This window comes from Salvelinus namaycush, chromosome 22, assembly GCF_016432855.1.
Source record: "Salvelinus namaycush isolate Seneca chromosome 22, SaNama_1.0, whole genome shotgun sequence".
Taxonomy (NCBI): domain Eukaryota; kingdom Metazoa; phylum Chordata; class Actinopteri; order Salmoniformes; family Salmonidae; genus Salvelinus; species Salvelinus namaycush.
In genome coordinates, this window is record NC_052328.1 from 6928444 (window position 1) to 6952015 (window position 23572).

The window sequence follows — 23572 nt, forward strand, 5'->3', positions numbered from 1 at the left end:
AATTTACAACATTAACAATGTCTACACTGTATTTCTGATCAATTTGAAGTTATTTTAAAATGGACAAAAAAAAAGAGCTTTTCTTTAAAAAAAAAAAAGATTTCTAAGTGTCCCCAAACTTTTGAACTAGTGTATATCCTAACATCACTTTGTTGGGAAAAGACTCAACATTAAAGCTCAAAAGAACAGACGACGACTCTTCTGTTTCACCACTCACGCCACCCTGTCTGCTTCACACCGAACGACGAGCATCACAAACACCGGGAATCTTCCCCTTCAGTTGGTCAACTTTTACATTTACTGCTACCCCAGTAATCACTCCTTTCAATGGCACCCTTTTCTTGAGAGCAAAACAATTCACATTTCTTTCCCCCATTCATTTAACACGGAGCGCCTTCTCCCTCTGACCAGCAGAAACACAAACAATTATCAGAAGGCCACTTCTGGTTACCCTCACCAATTCCACAGCACCCAACTCTGTTTTCACCCACCCTGAAACCAGAAATGGGTCAGCCAAAAGGCAGGGGTCCACTTTTTCAACAACAAAAAATGGTCACAGACTCATCTTTATCCTGACCCTCGGTGCGAGCCTCGGGCTCCAAGAACTTCACCACACCTACCACCTCCAACCGCATTCACTTCCATTTCTCCTCCCATCTTCAGCTCACTCTGCTTATACTTTCCACCATTCTTCTTTAACAAACCATCTCCCTTTTCCCCGCCATTTTTAACCGACTCGAGCTCAACCTCTTCCTCCCTCTCTCTCTCTCTCTTAAGACCTCCTCTGCCTCTTTTTCCCCCTCCATTCCTCCTACGTATTCCAAGTAAACGTCTCCTTATGATATCGCACTTCTCCTGACATACATCTTGTTCTTGCCTTCTCAAGGGACGCCATTTAACCGGCTGTCACAATCTCCGTACAGTCAGCATGAACCCCTCGGGATGTAGCACTCAACAGTGCATCCCACTTATTAAGCAGCTGCTTCGTCTTGATGTTCTTCTTTAGCAAAAGCTACTGCAAAGCTTTTCCAATTCAAAAAAGCACGCTCTTCCAACCACCATCCACTGTCTCACTTCCTTCTCTCTCTTCCCCCTTCTCGCTGTTTTGTCTTCTTCTTTAAATTTGTATTAGCGGATCAAAACCAAATGAAAGGTGCATAGACCGCCACCTACTGTACTGGAGTGTGAAGCCGGTCCCTGTTCATATTTTTCTTTTCCAGCCCTGTGTTTCCACCTACTGTTCTGGAGTGTGAATTCATTACACTTTGTGACTCAAAAAGGATGGGGAAAAGGGAAGAAATTGGCTTACCAACTAACCTTACACCCAGCGGACAATTCCAATGGAGTTTTCCCATCTCCTCAAAAGTATCTCTGACGGGAATTCATTTAGTGTGGACGGAATTGCTGGCGACGGTTGTTGGGATGTGGGTTGATCGGAGCTCCGGTATCAATAGTTGATAAACAATCAAACTTTACTCGGTGTGGCGGCGGTTCGGCACGGGTGTGCTGTGACTGGGTCAGATATGGTAGGAGATAGTGATGGAGAAGCAAGTATGGAGCATAGCGGTACAAATAAAAGGGGAAGTAGAAAATAAAAAAGAAAGTGGGAGAGAAAGGGAGTAGGGGTTTGAAGGGAAGCGAGAGGTTTATGGAGGCAGAGAGATGTCAGAACTACATTTGAGGAGAGCAACATAGTGTTCACAAACGTGATCACAAAGTGATTCCGAAGTTTAGGGAGGAAGGGGGAGTTGGGGCGATGAGTCCAATAAGGTTGACGGCTGTGATGAGAGTTGATTGGGGAAGTTGTCAATGCTAAAAAGTGTTAAGAGATGGGAGCTTGTTGGTGTTCTGTAAGGACATGGCACAGAGGGGAAAAAAGGGAAATGTAAGGTGATGTCGAGCAACTGAACTGATCAAGCAGGGAAGCAGTGGATTAAAAGGGTGATAACAGGAGTGCCTGTGAGTGTCAGCATTAAAAGAGGTAAGCGACAACTTGGAGGCATTCCATTGAATGTTCAACGATTGCAAGCAACAAGGGATAGAGTTAAGGTAGATATCTTGTCTATTCTGTTACACTTCAAGGACAGGGTACTGCCAAATAAAGCAACCATAGGATATATGAGTTATTATGTGAGGGTGTATGAACCGAAGCCTTTAAAATTTTATAACTGCCAGAGATTTGGGCATGTGGCAACAGCCTATAAAGAGAAAAAGGGGTGTGAAAGATGCAGAGGGGAGTATTAAAAGTGTAATGATGGTGTACAACCAAAGTGTTGCAGCTGTGGGGGTGCTCAGTGTGGCATATGGTGGGTGTGAGGCAATGAAGCAGGCAGTGGAAGTGCAACAAGTGAGAGATGGGAGTTATATGCTGAGGCAGTGAGGGTGGTCAAGGTCGAGGGAGATACAGGTTCAATGTAGAGATGGGTAGGAAAGGGAAAGGGGCATACCTAGTCAGTCGTTCAACTGAATGCATTTAACTGAAATGTGTCTTCCACATTTAACCCAACCCCTCTGAATCAGAGGTGCGGTGGGCGTGAACATATAGACAGGGGATTACAGGGCAGGTGGGTGGTGACTGGCGACTGTGGCTCAAACCGACTATCATTCAGGGATATGTAGTGGTTCGTGTGGACAGAGACATAGGGGGAGGAGGGGATGTGCCACCTTCATAAAGCAAGGACTTCCTTACAGGATGCTAGGCAAAGGTATTGAACAGGAATATGTGGTGGTGGAGGTGGGGTTGAGAGGAGGGGTGCTAGTGGTAGTGAACTACTATTATCTTTATCAGATACTGGACCTGGAAGTACTGGAGAGGGTGGAGGGCCAAGCTATAAGTAATGTAATGTGGTGTGGGATTTTAATGGCTATGACACGCTCTGGGGGGTGGCCAAGCGTTGTAAAATTCGGAAAGAAATGAAAGATCTGATGTGCCCGATTGATGGCTGAGGGATCAGGATTGATGTAGCCATAGAGAAATAGCCTGCCTTGGACCTCACTCTGGTATCTAGTGCGATGGCAGGTATCTGTGAGTGTGAGGTATGGGAGGAGTCCACAGTAGGGGGTGATCATTACCCCATAGTATGCACAGTAGGCCGGAGGGAAGAGGTGTCAGTGGATGGAGTAGGCAGGTGGGTGTTTTTGAAGGGAAAAGTGGGATCAGTTTCAGGAGCTGAGTGAGCAGGTGATGACTCAAGTGGATACGAGAGGGGATGTGGATAGTATGAATAACTGGGTGAGGACAGCTTTAGTCGGGGCAGCTGCTGAGGCGATACCTATGAGTTCGAGAAGGAGGAAAGCAGTCCCATGGATGGAGGAGTGTGGCGCAATGGTGAGGAGTAGGAACAGGGCATTTAGAGTACTGACCAGGACGCATAACTTCCAACATCTGATTCAGTATAAGCAAGCCCAGGCCCTGGTGAGGAGAACTATCCGTCAGGCAAAGAGGTCATGCTGGCGTCGGTTCTGTGACACCATTGGAAGGGAAAAACCTGTGGGAGAAGTGTGCAGGATGATTGAGAGGATGAGGAGTCAGAAGAGTGGGATTATCCAGTGTTGACGAGTGGGGAGGATGTGGCAGTAACAGATGAGGAGAAGGCAGAGATGATGGACAAAGTGTTTATCCAAGTGTATATCTCAGAACATTTGTCAGAGGGGCAGAGGGGGAGAGAGAGAATGATGGAGGAGCACCTGGATAGGAGGGAGGATGTAAATGTTGCTTTGAATGCACCATTTACCATGGCAGAGGTGAAAAGGGCAAATAGGTAAGGCTGGGTTAACTTCACCTGGGAAAGATAAGGTGTGCTATGTTATGTTGGACCATCTTAGTGATGAGGCACTGGATAAGGTATTGGTGTTGTACAACAGAGTGTGGGAGGAGTGGAAACAACCAGGAAGCTGGAAGGAGGCTGTAGTGGTACCAATCCGGAAGCCAGGGAAGAACCCAACGAGGTCAACAAGCTATCAGCCAATAGCTTTAACATCACACGTATGTAAGATTATGGAACGCATGATTACGTAGAGGCTAACTTACTTCCTGGAGAGCAGGGACTAGTATTGCCACATCAGAGTGGGTTCAGGAAGGGAAGAGGAACTATGGACCCAGCGCTCTGTTAGAAGCAGAGGTCAGGAAGCCTCAGGTGAACAAGGAGACTGTTGTAGCTGTCTTTGTGTGGAGAAGGTGCATGATATGATGTGGAAGGAGGGGTTGTTAATCAAGCTTGATATTATTGGGGTAGGAGGAAGAAGGTACAACGGAAAAGGATTTCCTGTTTGGAAGGTCTGTCCCAGTGAGGGTATATACCAGGCAGCTACCTGGTGGATAACGGTACACCGCAGGGGAGCGTGATTAGTCCTCTGTTCTCAATCATGATCAATGATGTTTACTCTCAAGTACAGATGGATATTGGGAGGTAGCTATTTGCAGATGATGGGGCCTTATGGAAGAAGAGAAGACATGTGCCATGCATAGTCAGGAAGGTACAGAGAGAGCAAATGATGAGGTAGAGCGGTGGGCCTTCATGTGGGGATTCAGGTTCTCTGTAGAGAACTCAGACAGTGTTCTCTACCAGGAGGAAGGTGGGAGATAAGGTATGCTTGAGGTTATATGGGAGAAACTTGGAGAGGGTGAGGGCCTTCAGGTTCCTTGGGGTATATTTTGACACTAGACTGACCTGGGCAGAACACACTGAGAGAGTGGTGGGAAAGTGTCAGAAGGTGCTAAATGTGATGCGCTGTCTGACGGGGAAGGAGTGGGGAGGCTGGGCGTTCCTCATTGAGGACCATGTATGTTGCATTGATCCGATCTGACGGGGAAGGAGTGGGGGGCTGGGCGTTCCTCATTGAGGACCATGTATGTTGCATTGATCCGATCTATAATAGACTACAGCAGTATAGCGTGTGGTTCGGCAGCCCGAACGTCATTGGAAAGGTTAGATGTCATACAGGGGCAAGGGCTCTTGTGGGGTGTTTCGGACCTCTCCAGTGGCTACGTTACAGTTGGAGATGTTGGGATATGCCATTGCAGATTAGGAGACAGCAGCTGGCAATTCATTATTGGGTCACCCTACAGGGACATGGGGTGTCTCATCCTGCAAAAGGGATTTTATAGGCATACTGGGAACATGAGCGAAGACAGAACACAAGCTTTGGGTGGGTGGGTAATGTCCAGGCGAAGGAGATGGGACTGTATGGAAGGGAGTTTAGTCCAACGGTAGCTATTCCTGTAAATCCACCATGGCTACTCCCACCTCCAGTAGTTGATCTAGAAGTGTTGTAGAGACTACGGAAAGAGGGAGAATGTTGATCCACCTGATTTGTTTAAGAGAAGTCTGGATACTGTGCATCAGGATTTTGTGGCCATTTACACAGATGGTTCAAAAGATCGAAACGACAGGACGCACTGGGTCAGCATTTGTAGTGCAGGAATGTAGGGTGGCAGTCAGGATACGTCTTACAGATCATCTGGCTGTATATATGGCGGAGCTGATGGCCATACTGTTGGCCTTGCAGTGGGTGAAGGAAGTCAAGCCAGACAGAGTAGTTATTTTCTCTGATTCATGTGCAGTGTTGATGAGTCTGCAGTCCTTTAGCTCACGTAACAGACAAGACCTGCTTTGAGGTACTACAAACCGATGGCAAGATTAGACAGATGGGTATACAGATGATATTTACTTGGGTCCCAGCCCATGTGGGGGTGAAGGGGAACGAGGCAGTTGATGTACTGGCTAAACAAGCACTCAGTAGTGGGGATGTTGAGATTGTAGTTTCAATGAGCAAGTCAGAGGCAAAAAACCTGACATGGACAGTGATGGTGCAGAGATGACAGGAGCAATGGAAAAGAGATACTAAAAGGCAGGCATTTATTTAAAGCACAAAGGAAAGTCGGGGAGGGGAGGACGGCAGAAAGGGACAGAAGAGAGGAGGCAATTTTTTTACAAGATTAAGGGTGGGACACAGCCGGTTGAATACGACTATTGTGATTATTGCCAGGAAACGGAGACCGTGGAGCATGTATTGCTACAGCGTAGGCAGTATCAGAGGGAAAGAGAGATGATGAGATCTAGTATGGATAAGGAGGATAAGAACAGAGGCGAGACAGAGTCAGCTTTGGCAGTGCAGAGAGCCTCCGTGACACAGAGGACAGCAGTCTCAGTTGAGTGACCCATATTGAATCCTGACTGGTTAGGGTCAAGAAGATTGTTCTGGGAGAGATAATAAGAGTTGGTCAGAGGAAGCAAGTGTTTTGGAAAGAAAAGGATGCCTGTCTATAGTCTTTGACGTTAAAAGGGGTCTATTGTTGGTTTCTTGAGGATGGGAGAGAATCAAGCCATTTTGAAGTCAGAGTGGATGCAGCCAGTGGTCAGGGAGGAGTTGATGTTGGGAAGTTTACATACACCTTAGCCAAATACATTTAAACTCAGTTTTTCACAATTCCTGACATTTAATTCCAGTAAAAATGTCTTAGGTCAGTTAGGATCACCACTTTATTTTAAGAATGTGAAATGTCAGAATAATAGTAGAGAGAATTATTTATTTCAGCTTTGATTTCATTCATCACATTCCCAGTGGGTCAGAAGTTCACATACACATAGTAGTTGGTAGCATTGCCGTTAAATTGTTTAACTTGGGTCAAACATTTCGGGTAGCCTTCCACAAGCTTCCCACAATAAGCTGGGTGAATTTTGGCCCATTCCTCCTGACAGAGCTGGTGTAACTGAGTCAGGTTTGTAGGTCTCCTTGCTCGCACACGCTTTTTCAGTTCTGCCCACACATTTTCTATAGGATTGAGGTCAGGGCTTTGTGATGGCCACTCCAATACCTTGACTTTGTTGTCCTTAAGCCATTTTGCCACAACTTCGAAAGTATGCTTGGGGTCATTGTCTATTTGGAATACCCATTTGCGACCAAGTTTTAACTTCCTGACTGATGTCTTGAGATGTTGCTTCAATATATCCACATAATTTTCCTTCCTATTGATGTCATCTATTTTGTGAAGTGCACCAGTCCCTCCTGCAGCAAAGCACCCCCACAACATGAGGGTGCCACCCCCATTGCTTCACGGTTGGGATGGGGTTCTTCAGCTTGCAAGCCTCCCCCTTTTCCTCCAAACATAACGATGGTCATTATGGCCAAACAGTTCTATTTTTTGTTCATCAGACCAGAGGATGTTTCTCCAAAAAGTACGATCCTTGTCCCCATGTGCAGTTGCAAACCGTAGTCTGGCTTTTTTAATGGTGGTTTTGGGGCAGTGGCTTCTGCCTTGCTGAACGGCCTTTCAGGTTATGTAAATATAGGACTCGTTTACTGTGGATATAGATACTTTTGTACCTGTTTCCCCCAGCATCTTCACAAGGTCCTTTGCTGTTGTTCTGGGATTGATTTGCACTTTTCGCACCAAAGTACGTTCATTTCTAGGAGACAGAACGCGTCTCCTTCCTGAGCGGTATGACGGCTGCGTGGTCCCATGGTGTTTATGCTTGCGTACTATCGGTTATACAGACGAACGTGGTACCTTCAGGCATTTGGAAATTGCTCCCAAGGATGAACCAGACTTGTGGAGGTCTACAATTTTTATTCCTGAGATCTTGGCTGATTTCTTCAAGATTTTCCCATGATGTCAAGCAAAGAGGCACTGAGTTTGAAGGTAGGCCTTGAAATACATCCACAGGTACACCTCCAATTGACTCAAATGATGCCAATTAGCCTATCAGGAGCTTCTAAAGCCATGACATAATTTTCTGGAATTTTCCAAGCTGTTTAAAGGCACAGTCAACTTAGTGTATGTAAACTTCTGACCCACTGGAATTGTGATACAGTGAAATAATCTGTCTGTAAACAATTGTTGGAAAAATGAGTTGTGTCACGCACAAAGTAGATGTCCTAATCGACTTGCCAAAACTATAGTTTGTTCACAAGAAATTTGTGGAGTGGTTGAAAAATAAGTTTTAATGACTCCAACCTAACTGTATGTAAACTTCCGACTTCAACTGTAGGAGAAGGTCTGGAGATGGGAAGAGGGGATTGGGTTGAATGTGCAGGTTGGGCGGACTGACATCACTAGTCGCAGGATTTCATCTGGAAAGAGGGGAGAAAGAGACCAAGGCATGTTCTGTGTGAGAGGGACCAGTGGACTCAATAGGCTGAGTGAATGAGGAGTGGATGTCGTCAACCTTCTTTTCAAAGTGGTTGACAGTCAACTGCAGAGAGGGAGGGGAATGAGGTGTTGGAGGAATAAGGAAGAGAGAAGGTGGCAAAGAGGCAGAATCTTGATATTTAGAGTGATAGAAATTGTCTTTAGCAGCTGGAAGAGAATGTAGAGAAAGGATGATAGGTCCTCCGGAAGTTAAGTTTCCTCCATTTTCGCTCAGCTGCCCGCAGCTATGTTCTGTGACCTCGCAATGGTGTCACAGCCACGGAGCAGGAGGAGAGGGCCAAGCCGGCTGAGAGGAAAGGTTACAGTGAGTCATAGGATGCGAAACAGGAGGAGGAGTAGGGTCAAAGAGGGAGAATCAGGAGACTGGAGGGAGAAGGATTTAGCAGAAGGGAGAGATGATTGGATAAGAGGAGAGAGTAGTGGGCGAGAGTTAAGAGAGTTAAGATTGCGACGACACATGACCATCTCGGTAGGGGCTGGAGGAGAGGGAGACGGAAAAGGAAACTAAGTAGTGATCAAAGACCTGGAGGGGGGTTGCAGTGAGATTAGTAGGCGAACAGCATATAGTAAAGTGGCCTGCCTTGACTGGGAACGGGTGAGGTCAAAAGAGGAGAGGAGTGGAAAGAAAAGAGGTTGAAATAAATTAATCGAATGCAGACGTCGGGAGGTTGAAGTCGCCGAGTACAATGAGTGTCGAACCATCGTCAGGAAATTAGCTTATCAAGGTGTCAAGCTCATTGAGGAACTCTAATGGCACCCGGTGGGCGATAGATGACAATGTTAAGCTTGAGTGGACAAGTGACCATGACAACATGGAATTCAAATGAGGAGATGGACATGTGTGGAGGAAAAGAGAAAATCTCCACTTAGGAGAAATGAGTAGCCCTGTGCCACCACCATGACAACCAGATGCTCTCAGACTATGAGAGAACACATCGTAAGATGAAGAGAGAGCAGCTAGAGTAGCAGTGTTTTTGGGGGTGATCCATGTCTCCGTCAGGGCCAAAAAGTCCCCTTTTGATTAATAGCGGAGGTGATTTGGTCAAGTGTGAAATGCTCTATCTAGAAACAATTTATCCTTGATTGCAATGTTGTTTTTTCTGTTCCTTCCAGAGTTTCAATTAGCTCAGGAAGTACAACGCAAAACACCTTTTGTGGGAATATGTGTTAAAATGTCGCACAGTAAGTGGATCTTTTGTATTTGTAAAGTTATTTTGTGGTGATATGAAAGTAGAGTTTTTGAGGTTCCCAAAACTGTATTGCACGCTGTGATTATGAATGGTTACAGAGCGTCGGGACAGCTGTACACATTTCCCCTCTGCTGCATCAATCGACTCTAGGGGGTTAAACACAGTGTGTCAATCTAAGTAACATATTAAAGCTAGAGATATGATTTTTTGTTGTTGCATTGGATGCGTCTCAATCCTCCGCATCTGCCGATGTCGTGAAAGGTGGCAGAACTAGAGCGGTGTTGGACAGACCTTGAGACATCCTGAAAAATCGGTATTCTCACAAAAACATCCGTAGCATCTGAATGGTTTGACCTACAAAACTATTATGACCATTCTATTGACAGGGGAGACTCACAAACACGATGTTGGTCTCAGTTTTGCTCTAGAACCCCACAAGTGTCGGGACTCTGAAGTCGGCACCGTCGATGTGCCAACTTCTGTTTGTAGCATCCGAACCGTTTGGGCTCCAAACTAATGTGACCCCACTGTGAAAAGGGTAGATTCTCCATTTTGCTCTTACTCGTCTGAAGGTACACGGTATCGGTTTTTAAAAAATCATGGAAGTACGAAGGTAGTTTTGTGCCTAGCCAATAAAGGGCTTAAATACTGTAGGTGTAAAACATATATATATTTTTTTCTGAGCTTTCTTATATTGGCTGGATATATAAGACAAACACTTCAAAACCTTGATTCGTATGATTTATTTCTTGACTGTCTTTTTTGCCAATGATATGTTATTTAATGCATTTCTCTGGGCTATAGTAGTAAAGGCCAAATTCAATATTTCCTCAAATGTTTTTATATACACTGCTCAAAAAAATAAAGGGAACACTTAAACAACACAATGTAACTCCAAGTCAATCACGCTTCTGTGAAATCAAACTGTCCACTTAGGAAGCAACACTGATTGACAATTGTCAATTGTCAATCAGTGTTGCTTCCTAAGTGGACAGTTTGATTTCACAGAAGTGTGATTGACTTGGAGTTACATTGTGTTGTTTAAGTGTTCCCTTTATTTTTCCCTTTATTGTTCCCTTTATTCACATGCTGTTGTGCAAATGGAATAGACAACAGGTGGAAATTATAGGCAATTAGCAAGACACCCCAAATAAAGGAGTGGTTCTGCAGGTGGTGACCACAGACCACTTCTCAGTTCCTATGCTTCCTGGCTGATGTTTTGGTCACTTTTGAATGCTGGCGGTGCTTTCACTCTAGTGGTAGCATGAGACGGAGTCTACAACCCACACAAGTGGCTCAGGTAGTGCAGCTCATCCAGGATGGCACATCAATGCGAGCTGTGGCAAGAAGGTTTGCTGTGTCTGTCAGCGTAGTGTCCAGAGCATGGAGGCGCTACCAGGAGACAGGCCAGTACATCAGGAGACGTGGAGGAGGCCGTAGGAGGGCAACAACCCAGCAGCAGGACCGCTACCTCTGCCTTTGTGCAAGGAGGAGCAGGAGGAGCACTGCCAGAGCCCTGCAAAATGACCTCCAGCAGGCCACAAATGTGCATGTGTCTGCTCAAACGGTCAGAAACAGACTCAATGAGGGTGGTATGAGGGCCCGACGTCCACAGGTGGGGGTTGTGCTTACAGCCAAACACCGTGCAGGACGTTTGGCATTTGCCAGAGAACACCAAGATTGGCAAATTCGCCACTGGCGCCCTGTGCTCTTCACAGATGAAAGCAGGTTCACACTGAGCACATGTGATAGACGTGACAGAGTCTGGAGACGCCTGGAGAACGTTCTGCTGCCTGCAACATCCTCCAGCATGACCGGTTTGGCGGTGGGTCAGTCATGGTGTGGGGTGGCATTTCTTTGGGGGGCCGCACAGCCCTCCATGTGCTCGCCAGAGGTAGCCTGACTGCCATTAGGTACCGAGATGAGATCCTCAGACCCCTTGTGAGACCATATGCTGGTGCGGTTGGCCCTGGGTTCCTCCTAATGCAAGACAATGCTAGACCTCATGTGGCTGGAGTGTGTCAGCAGTTTCTGCAAGAGGAAGGCATTGATGCTATGGACTGGCCCGCCCGTTCCCCAGACCTGAATCCAATTGAGCACATCTGGGACATCATGTCTCGCTCCATCCACCAACGCCACGTTGCACCACAGACTGTCCAGGAGTTGGCGGATGCTTTAGTCCAGGTCTGGGAGGAGATCCCTCATGAGACCATCCGCCACCTCATCAGGAGCATGCCCAGGCGTTGTAGGGAGGTCATACAGGCACGTGGAGGCCACACACACTACTGAGCCTCATTTTGACTTGTTTTAAGGACATTACATCAAAGTTGGATCAGGCTGTAGTGTGGTTTTCCACTTTAATTTTGAGTGTGACTCCAAATCCAGACCTCCATGGGTTGATAAATTTGATTTCCATTGATAATTTTTGTGTGATTTTGTTGTCAGCACATTCAACTATGTAAAGAAAAAAGTATTTAATAATAATATTTCATTCATTCAGATCTAGGATGTGTTATTTTAGTGTTCCCTTTATTTTTTTGAGCAGTGTATATTTTTTGGTTCCTAAAATTCTTAATCAAATAGCTAAATGATCCATTGTATGACCATCTTTAAACAATTCCATATATCAGCTTAGATAAGGCCCCCCCCCCCCCCCCACACACACACACACACAACAGAGCCCTGGGAGGCACTAGATGGCAAACAGGGCTCCGTCTTAGTACACACTCATTCATGACCAGTGATCACTAATCTGTGTTAACCCAATCCACCCAATCTCTACTCTTTAGTGGACTGGTCAGGGAGGGAGGAAAGGTGGGAAGAAAGCTAGGAAGGAAGAAAGTTAGCAGGGATGGAAGGAGGGGGGGATGCAAGGAGCATCTTGAATTATTGAAACAAGAATGAGAATCCCACTACTAGCCTAATTCCCAGCCTGATGTTTGTTCCATATGAGGCATGTGATCAGTCACGCCTCACACAACTGTTGCCTTCTGAAGAGGGAGGTAGGGGTGGAGAGGTAGAGAGAGAGATTTGTGAAAAAGCATCCCCCTCTACTGGACCAGCTGAAAAACAGCTTCACCTCTCTTGTCTGTGAAACTCAATAATAGACTGTGTGATCTGATACAGTGCCTTCAATAAGTATTCAACCCCTTCGTTATGGCAAGCCTAAATAAGTGCAGGAGTAAAGATTTGCTTAACAAGTCACACGAAATTTTTAAAACGTATTTTTCCACATATAGACACATCCTATGTGGTTTAATCAAATCAACTATATGCACTGAGCTTGTCTGATGCTTTAAGCGCACTGTTTGATGAAAAAATGAAGACGCACAAATGACTAGAGGGACGCAATTGATTTGCTTGTGCCGGGCCAGGTTCAGACTTACTGAGCACACGTTCTCTCTCTCTCTCAGAACAGCAACAGTGTTTTTTGCGCTGTCCATGTTGCTGAAGATGCAACATAATTACAGCTATTTCTGACTGAAAAGTTCTGTTATCAAAATCCCTAATATGTTTATGAAAAACATTCCCTATTCCCTCAACCCTTGCTCTTTTAACGTGACACATGTATGGTTCGCATGCCCAATAGGGCCTGACCTATAGCATATCATATTCACATTAATAAATTGGTTATAAACACACTCCGAACACCTTAAAACATGCGGCAGAAAAACGGATGACGAGGACGTCACAAATAAACAGAAAAGACTAAAAACAGTCGCATGCAATTGCCGACATGGAACGTTTTATTTATTGTTTAGGCTAATTATTCAAGGGTCGCTTTGTTATTAAAAAAAAAAAATCACAAAAAAATGCTTAATTGCTATTCAAATCATGAATGACTTATGCTGTGTGATGACATTAACAAATTAATTGATACAGTAGCCTATATAAAAGTATTGAAATATAGGCCTAAGTAAGTTACGGTACTAAGACTAAACAGGAAGCGCTCTTAGGCCTACAGCTCGATGGTGGTTATATGAAGCTGCAATACTAAGCCTACCAATGATAATGACATTACTTATTATTATAATGATGATCATAATAATAATTAAAAAAATTATTACAACAACGAGATCAAGAAAAAGGAGGGTTAATATTATTATTATAAATATACACTACCGTTCCAAAGTTTGGGGTCACTTAGAAATGTCCTTGATTTTGAAAGAAAAGCTATTTTTTTGGTCCATTAAAATAACATCAAATTGATCACAAATACAGTGTTGTAAATTGTAAATGACTATTGTAGCTGGAAATGGCTGATTCTTTATGGATATCTACATAGGCGTACAGAGGCCCATTATCAGCAACCATCAGTCCTGTGTTCCAATGGCACGTTGTGTTAGCTAATCCAAGTTCATCATTTTAAAAGGCTAATTGATTGTTAGAAAACCCTTTTTCAATTATGTTAGCACTGCTGAAAACTGTTCTGATTTAAAGAAGCAATAAAACTGGCCTTCTTTAGACTACTTGAGTATCTGGAGCATCAGCATTTGTGGGTTCGACAACAGGCTAAAAATGGCTCGAAACAAATAACTTTCTTCTGAAACTCAACAGTCTTCTTGTTCTGAGAAATTAAGGCTATTCCATGTGAGAAATTGCCAAGAAACTGAAAATCTCATACAACGCTGTGTACTACTCCCTTCACAGAACAGCGCAAACTGGCTGTAACCAGAATAGAAAGAGGAGTGGGAGGCCCCGGGGCACAACTGAGCAAGAGGACAAGTACATTTGTGTGTCTAGTTTGAGAAACAGACGCCTCACAAGTCCTCGACTGGCAGCTTCATTAAATAGTACCCGCAAAACACCAGTCTCAACGTCAACAGTGAAGAGGCGACTCCGGGATGCAGGCCTTCTAGGCAGTTCAAGTTGATATTTTAAATGGACCAAAAAAAAGTGCTTTTCTTTCAAAAACAAGGACATTTCTAAGTGACCCAAAAGTTTTGAACGGTAATGTAATTTTTCAGACAGATGTCTTGCACCCCATGATTATATATATTTTTTGCTCGAATAAAGAAATCTCGGTCGACCAACAGCCCATCAACAAAACAATCGACCAGTCGACTAAATGGGGATAGCTCTATTTTCAATAAATTAGCAAAACATTTTTTTCCCCCACTTTGTTATCATTAGGGAATTGTGTGTAGATTGGTGAAAGAAAATGCAGTTTCTGAGAACTGTACATCACTGGTGAATAAAAGTCACATCAGGCTGAGAATGTAGAATACTGTAGACACAAAACACACACACACACACAGCTTGGCCTTTCTGTGGTTCTTTGCTGGGATTATCTCAGAGACAGAGGAAGACACAAACAATATGGTTGTACGTGTGCGTGCATGCAAGTGTGCACGTGTGTGTGTTTTGTGGGAGTGTGTGTGTGCGAGCTTGCGCTCGTGCGTGAGCGAGTTCTTGGAAACAGCAGGACAACGTGCTGGTATGCCAGCACAGCCTGTTAAAGCCAGTAATCCCTATGCCCTCCACTGTGCCATTGTGTGTTCAGTACAATAGACGGGTTGACTGAGTACGTCACGGAAATGATGTGCGTGCATAGATATGGCCAGGTAGCGTACATTGTTATGAATCAGATAGCTAGCAACAATGACAAGCCGCTGCCGTGTGGGGAATTGTAGGTGGCTCGTCTCAGCTTGTTCCATCTTGTTACTGACACCATTTTTTGTTTTGACTGATGCCATGTCTATGCTAATATGGCTAACCAAAACTGTAATCATGTATTTGAAAGACAACAAGTGCTCATTGTGCAAATGTACGTTTGAAATTAAACATTTCGAGAAGAAATATAGTCTACAATTTGTCAAAAGTCTAAGCCAACCCTGTCTGTTTTACTCCATAGTTAAGCACGCGTTGGTTATGTTGCTAAACAGTGTCTATAGGCGGCACTATATATACAAAATGATGTGGACACGCCTTCAAATTTCAGCCACACCCGTTGCTGACAGGTGTACAAAATCGAGCGCCCAGCTGTACAATCTCCATTGACAAACATTGGCAGTAGAATGGCCTTACTGAAGAGTTCAGTGACTTTCAACGTGGCACCGTCATAGGATGCAACCTTTCCAGCAAGTCAGTTTGTCATATTTCTGCCCTGCTAGACCTGCATCGATCAACTGTAAGTGCTGTTAGCGCTTAAAAATCGTCTGTCCTTAGTTGCAACACTTACTACTGGGTTCAAAACTGCCTCTGGAAGCAATGTCAGCACAAGAACTGTTCGTCCAGAGCTTCATGAAAAGGATTTCCATGGGCGAGCAGCCACACACAAGCCTAAGATCACCACGAGCAATGCCAAGCGTCGGCTAGTGTGGTGTAAAGCTCGCCGCCATCGGACTCTGGAGCAGTGGAAACGCATTCTCTGGAGTGACGAATCACACTTCACCATCTGGCAGTCCGACGGTCAAATCTGGGTTTGGCGGATGCCAGGGGAACGCTACCTGCCCCAATGCATAGTGCCAACTGTAAAGTTTGGTGGAGGAATAATGGTCTGCGGCTGTTTTTCCATGGGTCGGGCTAGGCCCCTTAGTTCCAGTGAAGTAAAATCTAAACGCTACAATATACAATGACATTCTAGACGATTCTGTGCTTCCAACTTTGTGGCAACAGTTTGGGGAAGGCCCTTTCCTGTTTCAGCATAACAATGCCCTGTGCACAAAGCAAGGTCCATACAGAAATGGTTTGTCTAGATGTGGTGTGGAAGAACTTGACTGACCTGCACAGAGCCCTGACCTCAATCCCATCAAACATCATTGGGATAAATTGGAAAGCCAACTGCGAGCCAAGCCTAATCGCCCAACATCAGTGCCTGACCTCATTAATGCTCTTGTGGATGAATGGAAGCAAGTCCCCGCAGCAATGTTCCATCATCTAGCGGAAAGCCTTCCCAGAAGAGTGGAGGCTATTTTAGCAGCAAAGGGGGGAACAACTCCATATTAATGCCCATGATTTTGGAATGAGATGTTAGACGAGCAGGTGTCCACATACCTTTGGTAATGTAGTGTATTTTAGAAATCATGAAACGGATGATTTGGCGTCCTCTTGTGATCTTCCTGAATATCTCCTTACTGTGCTCTGCTTCATCAAACCATCTAGATCATATCAGAATGCTCAATATAACTTAGTTGTGTTCAACTAGAATGCTGATGGAATTTACAACCTTGAATGCCCTATGGAAAATTCACAGTGAAGCTCAGACGTCCCAGGTTTCAAACCCGGACAGACCTCGCTGAAAGGCGGGCCCACTGTAGTCTCATTCACAAGTCTAACCTTTACCCTAGAAGCCTTGTGTCTTGTCTTACATCACTCCATCTACTCAGACTCTGCTCTCTCAGCGTTTCCTGTAAAAGGTTAGGCAGAGCTGATGATGGACGCCACTGTGTGCTTCACTGGCCAACGGGCTTTCATCTACACAGATCTGGGGGATGTGTATTAGTATGGCATACAATGGAAAATGTTTTGTGATGGGACTCGAAAATTGGCATTTGTGATTGGGATTAGTGTTTGTTGTTGATATTTCAGGTCGTCCTTGTTTGTCGACTTCCATCCAATCGGCGCATATTGATCATGACCCTGCTGCAAGATGACAAAATGTCCCCTCCAATAGCTGTGTTGACTTGACAGGCAGCAGGGTCAAGGCAAATTCCATTAAGCAATTAATGATCATTGAATTAAAAGATGATTTTTCAGTTCATTAATGACATTTTAATTCACTTCCTGAAGGGACGGACGTTGACACCCACGCCCGGGGAGGCATCATGCGTGTTCTGAATAGAGTGATTCAGACTTGTATTTGCAAATGAAACTGACCCTGATAAGATACTGATATTGGAGGTGAACTGTACAAAAAGTCACAGACAATTTCTCTCAACAAAGAAAGACCATATGTGCGCACTTCTCTCTCATACACACCACACACACACACACACCACACACACACACACACCCCCCGTGAATCTATCTTTTAAATGTCTACAGGTTTTAGCTCTCAGACAAACAGCATAGTTGGAGTGTGTCCCCTTTGTTTGTCCACTTATGATGAAAAAGTAAAAAAATGAAGAAGGGTAGTGATGAAAAAAGCCATTAAGCTCAGACTAAGTTACCGTTATATAACCGCTTAGTTACATACAAACAGTTATCAAAACACAAGCCCGTCAGGATTGTCATAGCTGCTCACTGGTTGTGATAGCAACAAGGAGGCCAACAGAATGGCAAACAAAGCAAGTAGTTAGAAGCTGAAAGAGGGAGACAATGGGGACGAAAAAGAGTGAGAGAAAGCATTAAGCCTATATATATACACTCTGTCCCTTCTACTGAGTCTATATGGGATAGCAGGGGTTGTTGAGGCCGGGCACAATTATGGGCATGCCTAGTAACCGTCACTGCTCGCACAGACATGATCCACTGAGATGGAATTTAAAAGAACAGCAAATAGTTGCTGTCTCTTTGCTTATATTACTCACCATAGGCTGCCTCTCCTTCAGTGCTAAACCACATACCTCACTGGCTAATTATTATATAAAGCTATGCAATACTAGCTTTATGTTGTTCATCTTTTAGTGGTCTTCTTCTCACCTATTCCTCACAACTAAGCTTTCTCTGAACACTGGATGGATTGTGTTCAACTGAGTGACTTTGTTTACGTGTAATCTACATTTTCAACCATGTAGAAAACCCATTTCTCATTCCTCCTCTCCTCTCTCCAGTCAGTGGCTCATGCCAACTTTCCTCTGCTCTCCTCTCTCCTTGCAGCACGTGACATCACATCGAAAGCTGTCTGTATCCCTTTCTCTTCTCTCTGCATCCCTCTCTCCTCTGCACCCCCCCCCCTCTCCTCTGCATCCCCCCATCTCCTCTGCATCCCCCCATCTCCTCTGCATCCCCCCATCTCCTCTGCATCCCCCCCTCCGTTCCTCTCATCATCCCTCGTCTTACTGCATTCTTTCTGACGGGAGGGGACAGTGAAAATGGGAGAGTGGTATCAGTCAGCAGAGGCAGTCCCAATCTATCAGGGAAAGAGTGAATCGGTTCACTCCCCCTGCCTGCCATCTTAGTTCTGCTTCAAGTCCTTTTCCCTTCAATCAAGGAGGCAAACTATGTGACTTTCTGCATGAGCTGGTGCCCACCGATGGCGAAAGAGAGTGAGAAAGCGAGAGAGACAACGGGGAGTGAGTGGGAGAGGTACAGAGAGGAGAGTGGTAGAGGAAGAGACAGGAGAGGGGAAAGAGCAGCTTGCATGCGTGTGTGTGTGTGGGGGGGGATAATTTAGCACACGGGCATTCTATTTTTACCAGGCTGTGACTACCTCCACCATGATAGAGCAGTGAGATCTGTCTTGCAGTACTTACAGATCAGACTCTCGCGGACTGTTAGGACGTAGTCATGTCAGTGTTCCACAGCACAGCCCACACTCAGTCTTACACAGAGCCACAAACACACACACGCGCACACACACACACACACATTGAGGGGGAGGATCCCTCTCAATACAGGAATGTAAACAAACTAGCTTTCAAACAGGACCACTGAGTTACTGTGTGTGTGTCCTCTTTATCACTTTCTTTCTCTCCCTCTCTCACTCCCTCCTCCTCGACCCCACCCCCACCCACCCTCCATAAGGAACATGATTGTTCTGAGGGCACAGGAGCGCTCCACTGGCCTAAACTTGTCCCAGCAAGAAAACATTGCTCCCAAGTTCTGTTTACAATCTTTACCTCATTCAACATGGGGGAAAGCCACATATGTGAGTTAGCAATAGCTAGTAAGTTGTTGTGCAGTCTTCTTGAGATACAGTATAAAGTACCCTGAATATTGAGTCAGGAAAACACTGTAAAGCAGTTGGACTTTTTTTGAACAGTACATTCTAAACAAATATGTGGATACCATCAAACCTTTACAGCAGCAAAGACACTAGAGATCACATGAGAGAGCGATAGAGATGGGTGGACTTACCCGGGCAAGCGCAGCCTCCAACAGACATCTTCTCACATGTTGTAGGTCTCTGCTCTGCTGGAAACAGCTGCCTTCAGTCCTCCCTCCGTACGCATGGACACACTGGACACATGCAAAGAGAAAGAAACAAGGAGAAGAGTGAGGAAAAAAAGGTGTAGAACAGCAGGGAATATAATGAAACAAAACTGGATCGGAACTCTCTCACTTTCTCTCGCTGAGAATCAGGAAGCAGGAAATAGAGTGCACTGGTTGGTTCATGAATATGCTAATTGCAACACTGGTGGGCGGAGAAAGATATGAGAGAGGAGACAAACCATAGGTCTCTTGAAATTGCTTATTGTGGCAAACGTATCAGTGACTATGCTTATACAGCGCAGCAACGTGATTATACAGTGCAACAGACGGGGCAATCTCCTGTTGTTTTTCAAAATGTATGATGTCGTGCAGAGGCTATGTGCTTCGCGAACATTGATCAGCCAGTGCCGGCTCTCGTATTTAATTGGTGGCCTTAAATGTGCAGTTCATTGATTTGAGCGTCCATTTGTAATGTTCATTCGTGTAAATAGGAATAACCTCAAAACACTCCCTCTCACTCTCTCCCTTGTCCTCCCTCTGTTTTGTATCTGTGTGTAGAACAGCAGTGTTAATCACTACAGTCAGCATCGATTAAAAATGCAAAGCCCTCCTGGAGCACTGCGACACTGGAGACCAATGAGACACACAGACACATACACAAGTGGGAGAAGCTGTAAGAGGACGGGCTCATTGTAATGGCTGGAATGGAATAAATGGACCGGAGGCAAACATGTGGTTTCCATATTTTTGATGCGTTTGATACAGTTCCATTAATTCCATTCCAGCCTTTACAATGAGCCCGTCCTACTATAGCTCTTCCCACCAGCCTCCTCTGACAAACGCAAACAGACATACACGCTACCGTTCAAAAGTTGAGTAACTTAGAACTGTCCTTGTTCTTGAAAGAAGAAAAAAAAAACTTGACGCTGTGTTCTACTCCCTTCACAGAACAGCGCAAACGGGCTCTACCCAGAATAGAAAGAGGAGTGGGAGGCCCCGGTGCACAACTGAGCAAGAGGATAAGTACATGAGTGTGTCTAGTTTGAGAAACAGACGCCTCACAAGTCCTCGACTGGTAGCTTCATTAAATAGTACCCGCAAAACACCAGTCTCAACGTCAACAGTGAAGAGGCGAGTTCCTCTGTCCAGTGTCTGTGGTCTATTGCCCATCTTAATCTTTTCTTTTTATTGGCCAGTCTGAGATATGGCTTGAGACTGGTGTTTTGCAGGGTACTATTTAATGAAGCTGCCAGTTGAGGACTTGAGAGGCGTCTGTTTCTTCAGCTTGTTGGCAATTTCTCGCATGGAATAGCCTTAATTTCTCAGAACAAGAATAGACTGATGAGTTTCAGAAGAAAGTTATTTGTTTCTGGCCATTTTGAGCCTGTAATCGAACCCACAAATGCTGATGCTCCAGATACTCAACTAGTCTAAAGAAAGACCAGTTTTATTGCTTCTTTAATCAAACAACAGTTTTCAACTGTGCTAACATAATTGCAAAAGGGTTTTCTAATGGTCAATTAGCCTTTTAAAATTATAAACTTGGATTAGCTAACACAACGTTCCATTGGAACACAAGAGTGATGGTTGCTAATAATGGGCCTCTGCACGCCCATGTGGATATTCCATTTTATTATCAGCCGTTTCCAGCTACAATAGTCATTTACAACATTAACAATGTCTACACTGTATTTCTGATCAATTTGATGTTACTTTAAATGGATAAAGAAAATGTGCTTTTCTTTCAAAAACAAGGATATTTCTAAGTGACCCCAAACTTCTGAACGGTAGTGTATACAGTTGAAGTCAGAAGTTTACATACACCTTAGCCAAATTTGAATTTGAACTCAGTTTTTCAATATTCCTGACATTTGATCCTAGTAAAAATCCCCTGTCTTAGGTCAGTTAGGATCACCACTTTATTTTAAGAATGTGAAATGTCAGAATAATAGTAGAGAATGATTTATTTCAGCTTTTTATTTCTTTCATCACATTCCCAGTGGGTCAGAAGTTTACATACACTCAATTAGTATTTGGTAGCATTGCATTTAAAATTGCTTAACTTGGGTCAAATGTTACAGGTAGCCTTCCACAAGCTTCCCACAATAAGTTGGGTGAATTATGGCCCATTCCTCTGACAGAGCTGGTGTAACTGAGTCAGGTTTGTAGGCCTCCTTCCTTGCACACACTTTTTCAGTTTCAGCCCACAAATGTTCTATGGGATTGAGGTCAGGGCTTTGTGATGGCCACTCCAATACCTTGACTTTGTTGTCCTTAAGCCATTTTGCCACAACTTTGGAAGTATGCTTGGGGTCATTGTGCCTTTGGAAGACCCATTTGCGACCAATCTTTAACTTCCTGACTGATGTCTTGAGATGTTGCTTCAATATATCCACATAATTGTACTTCTCATGATGCCATCTATTTTGTGAAGTGCACCAGTCCCTCCTGCAGCAAAGCACCCTCACAACATGATGCTTCCACCCCTGTGCTTCACGGTTGGGATGGTGTTCTTCGGCTTGCAAGCCTCCCCCTTTTTCCTCCAAACATAACGATGGTCATTATGGCCAAACAGTTCTATTTTTGTTTCATCAGACCAGAGGACATTTCTCCAAAAAGTATGCTCTTTGTCCCCATGTGCAGTTGCAAACCATAGTCTGGCTTTTTTATGGTGGTTTTGGAGTAGTGGCTTCTTCCTTCCTGAGCGGTATGACGGCTGCGTGGTCCCATGGTGTTTATACTTGCGTATTATTGTTTATACAGATGAATGTAGTACCTTCAGGCATTTGGAAATTGCTCCCAAGGATGAACCAGATTTGTGGAGGTCTACATTTTTTCCCCCTGAGGTCTTCGCTGATTTCTTCAAGATTTTCACATGATTTCAAGCAAAGAGGCACTGAGTTTGAAGGTAGAACTTGAAATACATCCACAGGTACACCTCCAATTGACTCAAATTAGCCTATCAGAATTTTCCAAGCTGTTTAAAGGCACAGTCAACTTAGTGTATGTAAACTTCTGAACCACTGGAATTGTGATACAGTGAGTTATTAGTTACAAAATCTGTCTGTAAACAATTGTTGGAAAAAATTACTTGTGTCATGCACAAAGTAGATGTCCTAACCGACTTGCCAAAACAAGAGTTTGTTGACAAGAAATGTGTGGAGTGGTTGAAAAACAATTTTTATTGACTCCAACCTAAGTGTATGTAAACTTCCGACTTCAACTGTATATATAAAAAATAATAATAACACACACAAGGTCGCAGTTGTAAATGAGAACTTGTTCTCAACTAGCTTACCTGGTTAAATAAAGGTGAAATAAAAAATTTAAAACGCACACACACACGCTAGTGTAACAGTATAGCTTCCGTCCCTCCTCGCCCTTACCTGGGCTCGAACCAGGGACCCTCTGCACACATCGACAACAGCCACCCTCGAAGCATCGTTACCCATCGCGCCACAAAAGCAAGGGGAACAACTACTTCAAGGTCTCAGAGCGAGTGACGTCACCGATTGAAACGCTATTAGCTTGCACCACCGCTAACTAGTTAGCCATTTCACATCGGTTACACTAGCGCTCTCCTCTCTTTAGCCTCCCCTCTCTCCATCAAGCGTGTCTGCTCTCTAACCCAATAATCTTAGTCCACCACACACACAGACAAACAGACACACACACTCCTCTGAGCCCCTTGTCTACTCTTCCTCGCTCCACTACATGATATCTTAGGAACATCAAGAATGGTGAGGAGAGAATATTAAATTAAATCAAACACACACACTCGCAGTGACACACACATATACTCACAGTAGGAGTGGGGCTCCTCTCCACAAGCTAGAGCTCTTTGTTATCCGTCAGTCAGGATCAATACGTTGAGGAAACACAACAACCATTTTACAAAAACGTCAAAGTGGGACACGACATTCTCTACAGGCTATCAAGCGCCGTGTCGATGACCGAGCCATCAGAGCTGAATGTCATACATGCGGTTAGACACATTTCTGAGGAACTATCACCACCCTCCCTGAGGCCTTTACTGTCAGTCCTCACATCTCTCTCTCTTAGATCGCTCTACTCTGTTTCCTCTCTCTCCCCTTCTCTCTCTGTCCAGCCAGACCAAAACAGAATTATCTCAGCTGGCAGTAGAACTCTGTTTTTGAAATGGCGTACTGAGAACAAAGGCATATGAGTATTTTCA

At 44.5% G+C, this 23572-nt stretch overlaps 1 protein-coding gene across 4 annotated transcripts in view; it reads right to left on the reverse strand.

Moving 5' to 3' along the window:
- The window catches only part of LOC120017498 (LIM domain-binding protein 1-like), a 44808-nt gene that overhangs the window by 19048 nt on the left and 2188 nt on the right, over nucleotides 1–23572 (reverse strand). For all 4 annotated transcript variants that reach the window (XM_038960287.1, XM_038960284.1, XM_038960286.1 and 1 more), the window contains exon 2: nucleotides 19303–19404. In XM_038960287.1, the coding sequence (XP_038816215.1) occupies nucleotides 19303–19330 (28 nt within the window). In that variant the 5' untranslated portion in view covers nucleotides 19331–19404. The remainder of the gene's footprint in view (nucleotides 1–19302; nucleotides 19405–23572) is intronic.